This window comes from Lactuca sativa, chromosome 7 (assembly GCF_002870075.4).
Source record: "Lactuca sativa cultivar Salinas chromosome 7, Lsat_Salinas_v11, whole genome shotgun sequence".
Lineage (NCBI taxonomy): Eukaryota > Viridiplantae > Streptophyta > Magnoliopsida > Asterales > Asteraceae > Lactuca > Lactuca sativa.
In genome coordinates this window covers 177,070,068-177,081,321 of record NC_056629.2, presented here as the reverse complement: position 1 = coordinate 177,081,321, position 11,254 = coordinate 177,070,068, and the positions used below count along the sequence as shown (strand labels likewise).

Sequence of the window (11,254 nt, the reverse complement as noted above, 5' to 3'; positions counted from 1 at the left end):
TAGAATCAACGATTACTTTCGTGTTCGGGGGTGTTTGACTTAGCTTTTCACAGCCAAAAGTTCTTTTTGGAAAAGAAAAAAAACAAAAAATGTTTGACAAAACTAGTTTTAAAAGATACTTTTGAAGTTTTTATACACAGAAAATAAACTTTTTGAAAAAGTCAGAAAACCTCCGAAAAGAAACTTTTTGAAAAAGCTAAACCAACGCCCCTTCATTTTTCTTTTTTCTGGTTATGTGAACGTTAATTATTTTTAAAATTTGGTGTAGTCTGTCTGATTGTCGTGGTAAACAATATATAAAGCCTCCCTCTCCCTCCGTCAGCTCATAAATTTACAGAGATGGGAACTGAAAGCAAATCGGAAGAGGTGAGTTTATTGTTTAGGATTGTGGTTCAATTTGGTATGATTTAGGGCTTTTACACAACATAGTGAAAGATACAAAGAAGATGGAGAACAGAAGACAGATCAAACAATTTTCTAGAGATGTAAAAGAAGAATATTAAAACGATTATACCAAAATTATATTAAAGTATAGTCAACAACATGAACGACTTACGTAAGGAAAACTTCAACTGACACCAACTCTTGGACGATGGAACACGTCAAGAATCAGAACAACACTTTTCATAGCAATTTCCTTTTGAAAAACCTGTAAGTTAACGTATAATTCGGTTTTTTCAAATATATATAAATTTCCCGCGATTATGATTGATGCTTGATGATCGATGCTGATGAGTGATGACGTCTGAGTTTCTTCTTCGGTTTTTTTTACAGTAAAATCAATCTTCATCATCATACCCAAATGACTAGACTAGGTCAAGAATGCAGTCCAACCGTTTGTTCAAAGTTCTGAAAGAGCCAACGCGTTTGACTGCTAGATTGGAACAGAGTCATATAATATACCTCAAAGTTCTTTCTTCCCCTTTTCTGATACCTTTTTTTATCATTTGCAAAAATTATTCAACTAGACTCAGCCATTGTTTAAGAATCATTCATATCTTCAAAGGCTATAAATTGTTTGATCCTTTGAGTAATGAATCGATTCACTTTCAGAAAACTATATACAGGTAGTAATCCTAATATCATTGGTGCTCGAAGGAAGATCTCAGAATCATCAATACATACAGCAAACAGCAACTCTATCTTTAGAAAACTTATTTCAGGCTTAAGGGATAAATCCATAAGTACATTCCAAACTAGATCTGCAACAAGCATGGTGGTAAACTTTGAAGATTCGTCAAAGGTTCAAAAGAATGAAGTTGACCACATTCATATGCTGAATGCGAATTATGATAATTATGATGGAGTTATTGTGGACATTAAGGAGAATATGGATGAAGATATCTTTACCACTCTACTTCAAACATCAATATCCCAATGGAGGCAACAGGTAATTAATTTAATTGCTTTTCATTTTAATTTCTTTCCCTATGTTTCAATAAAAAGGAAGTCTTTAATCTATTATATAAACTTGCAGGGTAAAAAGGGAGTTTGGCTTAAACTGTCTCTTGAACTTGTGAGTCTTGTTAAGCCTGCAGTGAAGGTAAATATAACTATGATACATGATTGATTACCTTAGAAAAACAATAAAAATTAAAAAGAAAATGTCTTTTTTTATTTTTTATTTTTTTTAGGAAGGATTTTGGTATCATCATGCTGAACCAACATACCTGATGCTGGTGTATTGGATTCCTAAAACTAATCATACTCTTCCATCAAATGCTTCTCATCGAGTTGGTGTTGCTGCTTTTGTGGTCAACTCTAAAGGGGAGGTTGACTTTCTACATTCATCACCTCCATCTTTTTCTATTTTTTATCTGAACTTAATTAATGTTATGTATTTTGTGTTTTTAGATTCTTGTAGTGCAAGAGAAAAGCGGGGTGTTTAAAGGCACAGGTGTATGGAAATTACCAACTGGTAGTGTTGAGGAGGTGCGCATTTTATATATTTATTTTCATAATTAAAGACTTTTCTAGGCTTTCATAATATAATTAATTAAATATTTTGTATTCACAGGGTGAAGATATATGTACAGCTGCAAGCAGGGAAGTGAAAGAAGAAGCTGGAGTATGTATTCTAGTCTATCACTTTTTATAAAATCAATTATTATACAATAAGTTGAATTTTAATCTAATTTTTTTTAATATCTCCAGATTGATACAGAATTTGTGGAAGTTCTAGCATTCAGGTAAGAATCACACTAAAATTCGAAAACTTGAAATGTTTAAAGTTAAATGTAAACTGATCACATTTGCATGAATAATTAATTAATTACAGGCAAAGCCACATGTCATTTTTTAGCAAATCGGATCTAATGTTTGTGTGTATGCTAAAACCAACATCATTTGAGATCGAAAAGCAAGATTCAGAGATTGAAGCAGCTAAGTGGATGCCTATTGAGGAATACGCCAATCAGCCCTTTGTAAAGAATCGCAAATCATTTGAGTATATTGCTAAGATATGCATAGAAAAGAAAGATAACAAATATGTCGGCTTCAATGCAATTTCTACAGCAACTGCTACATCTCTCAAAAACAGCTATTTGTATTCGCGTCATCAGGAGGAGTAGTTATCTGATTCACATATTCGAGAACCCAAAACTGAAAAACTAGAAATGATCATGGAATTAAGACCCACATTGAATGTTAAATTGAATATATATGTATCTTGTGCATTACTCCAAGTATGCAAAATTTGTTGTAAAATTTTAATCATTCTTTTATAATAAATTTAATTTATTACTCGTAAGTGTCAAATAGGAAACTAGCGTAATCGTATAATGTAATTATTTAATTTTAACCTTGTATACGATTTTCTCGTAATTGATGATCATACAGATTGCGAATCTGGTTTTTATTAATAATGTCATTCATGATTGTTAGTGTATCCCTCTGATACAATACCATCCAATAAATGGTTATATATGTTGGATTATCACATCTTTGCATAATTTTTTTTTTGACAGATAATCTTTGATTCCATATATATCTTATATGATATCAGAGCTGACGTCCTGTACCCTTGTGTCTCAGTACATCCCTATCTATCCTCATCAAGCCTCCAGCTCTAAGAATGAGTGTCAATATATCTCACATCGTTATGACACGGTCCAATAAATGTCTATATATGTTGGACCTTTCCTTCTCTTCATAAGACTTTTTCGAAAAGACAATCTTGGACTCCATATATATCTTAATGTAACATTTATGTTGATAATATTTGATTTTATCAATCCCTTGAATATCAGGATATTTAAGCTATGATCATATTAATAATTTAGTAAGCGATTATATTAAATAACATGGTATCATAACTTTAGGTTGAACTTATCACTTGTGATGCAAACAAAAACCCTTTGTCGCGGACCACCACCTCCAATGACAGTCATTAGCAAAATATTGGGATATTAGTTGTTGATGATGATATTTGATCATATCAATCCCTTGAACATTGGGATATTAGTTGTATCAGTCTCTTGATTATCGTGATATTAGTTGTATTCAGGCTATTTAAGTCATAATCATATTAGTAAAATGGTAAGCAATTATATTAAATAACATAATCGTTGTAAGCTATATGTCAATCAAGGATTTGATGCAAAGATATGTTAATTCCGACAACAATGGGAATTTTGATGAAATGAGCATTTTTTGTTTCAAAAACTATTGACATTACTTGTAAGGGGTTTCTTTCTTTAACGAGAGTAGAAAAATATAAAGATACCTAGATGAAATTGACAACACTTAAAAATAAAAAGAAATAATAAAACTAAATAATAAAATAACAAAAAAAGAATTATGACTATATATGTTGGTAATTTTATACAGTATTTAACGATTATTTTCTAGTGTTAGCTAAGAAAAAGCATTAATGCAAGAAAATGAAAACATGAGGACTATTGGTGTCAAATTTTTTAAAATTATGCTTAACATGAATTTTCAGTATATCAGATGGACTATGGCCATATCTACTCAAAATGAAAATACAAATCTACTCTAATAAATGAAAATCTTTTTGTCACATGGCACATTCTCATTGATTTTACCACTTGTCATTTTGTAGTTATTTTCAATTAAATTTTTTCCACATGACATTTTATGGTTGTTTTCATTTTTATTAAATTTCATATAATAATTTATTAAATGTATTAATTTCAATAAATGTAATAATAAATGTATATCAATTTCATTAATTGACTTTCTTTTTAATTCCAAATTTTCAAAATTAAAACTCCATTAGTTTCATTTGTTTATTTATCTAAATTATATGTTTAAATTTAAAGGAGAAAAACACTTTAATTTTAACGATTCAATATTTTTCTAATTTTTTTTTATAAATTTAAACTTCTTAAATTTTTAGAATTTCATATTTTCTTCAAATGAACCCATGTAATACATGGGTCTTACACCTAATTAAATACAATATATAAAAGTAGATATAAAATGGTAATTTGACGTTAACTTATCAATAATGGTGTGTGGAGGGAAACTGTGAAACCACTTTCGATTTGCGTGAGAATCTCTCTTAAAGTAATTCCCAAAATATCAACAATAATACAATAATTTTAATGACAACCTTTGGCATCTCCTTCGCATTCTTTCTTAAAATGTTTCGTAAGTATGTTCATTGTTTGTTTCAGGGAAATGGAAGCTAGTGAGAAATACTTTCAAGAATCAATACAACTTTTCTCCCTCAAGAAAAAAAAAAACAAGACGAAAAAGCCATATTACCAACAGTGTAGAACAAGCAAATTAAGGCTGGAGCTTCATAAGGAGATCATAGAGACACGAAAGCTAAAGAAACAGGCAACTTCACCACCGTCCACCACCACCACAACCACCATCACCACCAGCAAGTTAACCACCGACACTCCGAGCATTCACATTATCTAGAAACTTTTTGGTTAGAATCATGAATTAGTTTCCTGTTCATTTTTCTATTAATTTTGTGATCTTGGAATATTAATTATCTCCAAAAATCAAGGTTTTAGTGGTGAATGGTAATATATAAAACCGGTTATACACTTATACATGATTAAATCGGTTCATTCACATTCTGACCATTTATACACGAGATTTAAAACTCTTCATCATCATCCATTGATTTCCCAAGAGACAATGTCAAGAATTACCATATTATATTAAAAAAAAATAGACTATTAATCTTGACCCTTTCTGCAATTAGGCACACAAAAGTGGAAGCCACTCCATTTTTATTCAAAGTCTGAAAAGAGCAACATTTTTTTTTGGAACGTAATTGTATTTATTTTGACTATATCCTGGGTTTATACTTTATATATAATATTTAGGCGTACTTTCTTTGTTTTCTGATACTATTTCTTAATTATTTCCTTAATTTTTTATTTAGTTGTTGTGAAAGACTTTTGTTTGATCATTTAATTAGTTTTCTACGTAAGTCTATAAATTATTTGTGGTCATTGAGTACATGCATGGATTCATTTTCATGGAGTAGTATTTAATTAGTTTTCTTAATTAGTTTTCTACGTAAGTCTAACATCTTACTTTGGTGGTTAGAAGGTACAAGTTAATCAATATCTCTCAGTATTAATTTAATGCTTATAAGCTCAATGAATATATTATACTTCAGGCTCGAGAGTTAAAGCTATTATTGCATTCCAAACTAGAGATCTAGCTACAACAATGGAAAAATCGTTACTGTGGATGTTAAAGAGGATATGGATGAAAATGTCTTCGCCACTCTACTTCAAACATCAATATCCCAATGGAGGCAGAAGGTAATCATTACTTTTACATATTGTTACTTTGGCTTGTAAATGTTGGAATATTCTTAATCAGTAATAGGCAATTGTCCAACATAGGAAGATAGATAGAAATAACAAGTATTTACCAATACAGTTTGTGCGGGTTTTTTTTGGCGGGAAAAATGATTAATTGGCACCATGTTCATGAAATGTTTCAACTTGTGAGGGGGTTTTTTGCACTATAAGGTTCATACTTTTGAATGATCATTCTTTTTCTATCTATTTTCTCCTATAACCAATTGCTTCATACTTTTTTCATGTGAAAAGATTGTAGGATCAATATTGCCTATTTTTTTATTTGTATTTTGAGGAGGTCTATGGGAGTGTTAATTCACATCGTCGATTTTCTGTGTAATCTTTACTTTTTCCTACTGTTGTTCCAACAATAAAGCTTAAGAAATGCTCCTAATTGGCTTGCGAGTTAATTAATTCTCTATATACACAATGAACACTTGGATTTTTATCATATATTTTGCAGGGAAAGAAGGGAGTTTGGCTTAAACTGTCTCTTGAATTTGCGAGTCTTGTTAAGCCTGCAGTGAAGGTACGTAAATAAAAGAACTATGATTCATAATCAACATTAGTGGGCAAGAGTAATAAGAGTAAATTCGAAAAAAGAACCAAAAAACAGGAAACATCGAATGTGTTTGTTTGTCTGATGATGATGTTAATTTTAACTTGTCTAGCAAGGATTTTGGTATCATCATGCTGAACCAACATACTTGATGCTCGTGTATTGGATTCCTGAAACTAATCATACTCTCCCATCTAATGCTTCTCATCGTGTTGGTGTTGCTGCTTTTGTGGTCAACTCTAAAGGGGAGGTTGACTTTCTACATTCATCATCTACATCTTTTCTCTTTAATTATATATCGCAAATAAAAACATGCAAACAACTACATAAATTTTTTAATCTGAACTTTTTGTGTATTTCCTGTTTTAGATTCTTGTAGTGCAAGAGAAAAGTGGAGTGTTCAAAGGCACAGGGGTCTGGAAATTACCAACTGGTAGTGTTGAGGAGGTTTGCATCTTACTTCTACTAATTAATTAAAGACTTTGCTATGATTTACTAATACGATTGATCATATATATTCCGTTCTCAGGGTGAAGATATTTGTATAGCTGCGATCAGGGAAGTGAAAGAAGAGACTGGAGTACGTATTCGATCTTGACTGTGTGACTTTTTAATTATGAAATTGAAGTGAATTATTCAATTTAACATAACGAAACCCATTTCTAATTTTCAATAAGTTGTTTTAATTTTCATCTAAAATATGTCTTTTTCATCTCTCCAGATCGATACAGAATTTGTGGAAGTCCTCGCATTCAGGTTAGAAGTGGGCAAAAACTCTAAAGACTTGAAATCTTTAAACGTATACTATATGTATATTCGTACGTAAGCTGACATATATATGCATGCACTACAGGCAAAGCCACATGTCGTTTTTTAGCAAGTCGGATCTAATGTTTGTGTGTATGCTAAAACCAACATCTTTTGAGATCGAAAAGCAAGATTCAGAGATTGAAGCAGCTAAGTGGATGCCTATTGAGGAATACGCCAATCAGCCCTTTGTAAAGAATCGCAAATCCTTTGAGTATATTTCTAAGATATGCATAGAACGGAAAGATAACAAATATGTCGGCTTCACTGCATTATCCACAGCAAAGGCTACATCTGCCACGAGCAGCTATTTGTATTCTCATCATCATGAGGAGTAATTATCTGATTCCCATATTCAAGAATCCTAAAATAAAACCACCATATGGTTGTAGTATGTGGATTCTACTTACTTTGTATTTTAAAGATATGTACTTAACTATTATATTATTTGTATCTCTTTAGCTATTTGATATATTAATAATATTGAACATCGTCTATCTACAAAATTGTCGGTTTATATTATATAATGCCATGTTGTAATTTTCCTATTCTTTGCTGATGATGTCTGTAGTTTTGTCGTGTGTTAATTGATTATCATGCATGTATATGATATATCCTCATTTGGGTTGCCACATTGCTTGCTAGGTGGCGAAATGCTGCGGTCATATGGAATGTTGACGTGTAAGTGACCGAATTATATGCAGGAGACATGTAATAAATACTCATGGCTGTATATTATTTACTCCACTTCTTTTATTCTTATCATTTTTAGGTGATTTGAAGAGAAAATAAGATGTCGTCTTCAAGGCAGTTTATGTTCCTTCTAGTTTGTTCTTGCTGGTGGTTAGTTTCAAACTGCAACTCGATCTCTAAAAAACCTCAAGATGGTTATGGTGATGCTGTATCACCACCGGCTGCATGTGAAAATTGCAGTCTTTGTCAATATTCATGCACCCCTCAAACCCGACCTCCACCACCACAACTTCCCGGAGGAAGTGAAATATATACTGCTCCGCCGCCACCACCACCACCACAGATGCCCGGAGGAAGTGATATATATGCTGCTCCACCACCTCCTGCACATCATGTAGGTGTCAATTGTCCGCCAGTGGCTCCTGTTATATGCTGCCAAAACTCACCTCCCATGCCTTATACTTATCCTAATAATGGCAACTATTCGGAAAGCTCTCACTTTTCAAGTTCCCCATGTTCTCTTATGCTGCTGTTGCTGCTTCTCTCTGTCTTTCTTTTTTAGAAGCTTAATTTATTGTTTCATTAATTTCTTTGGAAGAACGCAATGTGGTAATTTAGTTTTTACATGTATTTTGGGGTTTTGGGGACTTGTTGCAATCCTTTCATTACTTTTTTTTTGGTTTTTCTAGATATAACGGATATTGAGGTCTTCACCTATAGGGAAATGTAAAAAAATAGCTATGTATCCCTAATACTTTGAACTATATAAAATTTAATAGTTTGGTCTTTTATCAATCTATTTTTCATTCAATTGTTTTTCATACATTTTATTAAATTACAAAGTTCAATCAAACATATTTAAAAAAAAAATTGATTAAACTAACTTCTTTCTTATTTTATTTTAACAAAAATAACCTATATCTTTCTATTTGTTCAACTAGCCCAGAATGTATCGTTCCCGACCTGAAGAAAACGGGTCAAATCCATTTGTACGGTCCCCTACTATATATAAATGGGACTACTTCATGCCGGAAAGGTGTTCCAAAAAGTTCTGAAACTAAAAGAACTCAAGCTTTTAAGTTTATTCTAAAGAAAGTCGTGGATTCTACAAACCATATTAGTTCGAAACGTTTCTTCGAAATCGGAAATACAACTAATTGTTCCAGAACATTTTGGCTATGAAGGGATGGATTACATTTTTTTTTTCGTATTTCTGTTGCTATATTAATTTATAGGTTTCCCGATTATCAATAGCTTAAACAACCTTAGAAAATCACTTCGAAATGCCACAACTTGTTCGGAATGCCAAAATATCTCTAAAATGCAAAGAACTCTCCAAGATGGTAAAGTTTTACTTATTGGTGTTTGTAGTAAACTTTTGAATTTTTTTTTTTGAACGGCAGAAAATTAATAAAATAAAAACTAGCAAGGAGCTAGAAAGAATTCATTACAACATAATAGAAGCTAAAATAAGATTATGGAGCCCGGGGGTCCAACCTAACTTAGCTTTACTATTTCTTTTAGAAACCCAAAAAAACGATCTATCAATAATATCATCAAAAAGAATGGATTTCCTAGGATTAGCCGTTCCAAAAACTATGGAATTACGAAAATTCCACAAACACCAGAAAGTCGTTAAAATAACCGCATCCAAAGCCTTGCGTTGACATTCTTTCATTTTAATCGAATCAGCCCAAGCACAAAGAGAAGGATTGGTCAATTGAACACGCAATTGCACATTCCACCAAATAGAAATTTGTCTCCAAAAATCATTTAGCTCCATACACCCAACGAAAATGTGTTCAATTGTCTCCACGGCATCGTGACAAGCTGGACAAAGGATCGATTCCACATCAATACCCCTATGCGATAATCTCTCCCATGTAGGAATACCAAGATGATTATTATTATTTTTAATTATTATTATTTTTAAATATAGTAATTTGCATTCACTACTTTTATAATTTCATAGTGTTTTGTGTCCATCTAAACTATTTAGTTCATTATCTATTGTTAGAATTTTAAATCCTGCTTTTATTTGGGTGTAATTGATTTTGGTCATAAATTGAGGGTTTCAGTCCCTAAGGGTTATAGATCTAAAAAATCCATGAATAATGAGGTGTTAGGAAGTTGTTTTTATGTTACTCTTTAGGTTTAATCATCATTTTTTGAGGTCTTGTTGATAATCCGAATGACATTTATTGAGTTTTTGGTGATGTTAAACTTCTTTGGAGCTCATGTAAAGATGGAGCTTAATGTTAATGAAGGATTGCATTCTAACTTTCCATGACTTCATGGTTTTCCTATGTCTTAAGCCTCTATGTTGGTATTAATTCATTTAGCTTCAATCCATCTTTTACGGCTGGTGATTTCGGTGCAAATTGAGATGTAACACCTGCTTTTCAGGTATAAGTTATGTGATTTGCAATATTTTTGTTTTGGGATTTTCCCATCACCATGGCGTAGTAGGGCTTGGAATGGTGGTCATTTGATTACCACGACATGTTAAGAACCTCGCCATAGCGTGGTGGCAGCTAGGGTTCAAAATCCTAGATCTCGGGCCTTGGGCATATTTAAAGGATGTGATGGCTAAGGTTCAACCTCCATTACCCTTCCAAGTCAAGAAAGCAAACATTAATCCCTTGTTTCCATTCTTGAGGTTATTTTGGTGCTTTTGGTGATCTTTGAAGGAAGAATGAGAGAATTTGAGTGCAAGGAACTCCTGATATCCGAGGGAGATCTCGGCACCTCCCAATGCATGACTACCTCGATCTTGGCCGGGTCGACCAAGATACCCTCCTAGTTGACGAGATGTCCGAGGAACTGGACCTCTCGTAACCAAAACTCGCACTTCAAGAATTTAGCATACAGCCGCTCTTGTCTTAGGACTTCCAATAACTCCCTGAGGTGCTCCTCGTGGTGCTCTGGGGTCTTGGAATATACCAAAATATCATCAATAAACACGATGACTGAGCGATCAAGCATCGGTCTGCAGACCCGATTCATCAGGTCCATGAATATTGTCGGCGCGTAAGTGAGCCCAAATGGCATCACCACGAACTCGTAATGACCATAACGAGTCCGGAACGCGGTCTTCTCTACTTCCTCCTCTCTGAGCCGAACCTGATGATAACCAGACCTCAAATCAATCTTGGAGAACCAAGATTCACCCTGTAATTAATCGAAGAGGTCATCAATCATCAGGAGTGGATAATGGTTCTTCACCGTTAGCTTGTATAACTCCCTATAGTCAATTCACATCCGGTGCGAACCATCCTTCTTCTTGACGAAGAGGATCGGTGCTCCCCATGGAGAACTGCTAGGTCGAATGAACTGCTTTCCTAGCAATTCCTGCAGCTGTGACGACAGCTCCTACATCTCTGGTGGTGCCAACCGG

The 11,254-nt window shown here is 33.1% G+C and overlaps 2 protein-coding genes across 2 annotated transcripts; both read left to right on the top strand.

Annotated features, from left to right (window-relative positions):
• Positions 1–256: 256 nt before the first annotated feature.
• On the top strand, positions 257–2,833 carry LOC111900484 (nudix hydrolase 2). The gene is made up of 8 exons (XM_023896366.3): positions 257–651; positions 775–1,390; positions 1,478–1,543; positions 1,635–1,772; positions 1,855–1,932; positions 2,018–2,068; positions 2,155–2,189; positions 2,279–2,833. The coding sequence occupies exons 2-8, from the start codon at positions 1,034–1,036 to the stop codon at positions 2,568–2,570; spliced, it is 1,017 nt and encodes a 338-aa protein (XP_023752134.1). The 5' UTR covers positions 257–651; positions 775–1,033; the 3' UTR covers positions 2,571–2,833.
• Positions 2,834–4,473: 1,640 nt separating this feature from the next.
• On the top strand, positions 4,474–8,668 carry LOC111900481 (nudix hydrolase 2). Its single transcript, XM_052765344.1, has 9 exons — positions 4,474–4,903; positions 5,609–5,756; positions 6,262–6,327; positions 6,470–6,607; positions 6,727–6,804; positions 6,887–6,937; positions 7,079–7,113; positions 7,211–7,845; positions 7,937–8,668. The coding sequence occupies exons 2-8, from the start codon at positions 5,697–5,699 to the stop codon at positions 7,500–7,502; spliced, it is 720 nt and encodes a 239-aa protein (XP_052621304.1). The 5' UTR covers positions 4,474–4,903; positions 5,609–5,696; the 3' UTR covers positions 7,503–7,845; positions 7,937–8,668.
• The last annotated feature ends 2,586 nt before the right edge of the window (positions 8,669–11,254 follow it).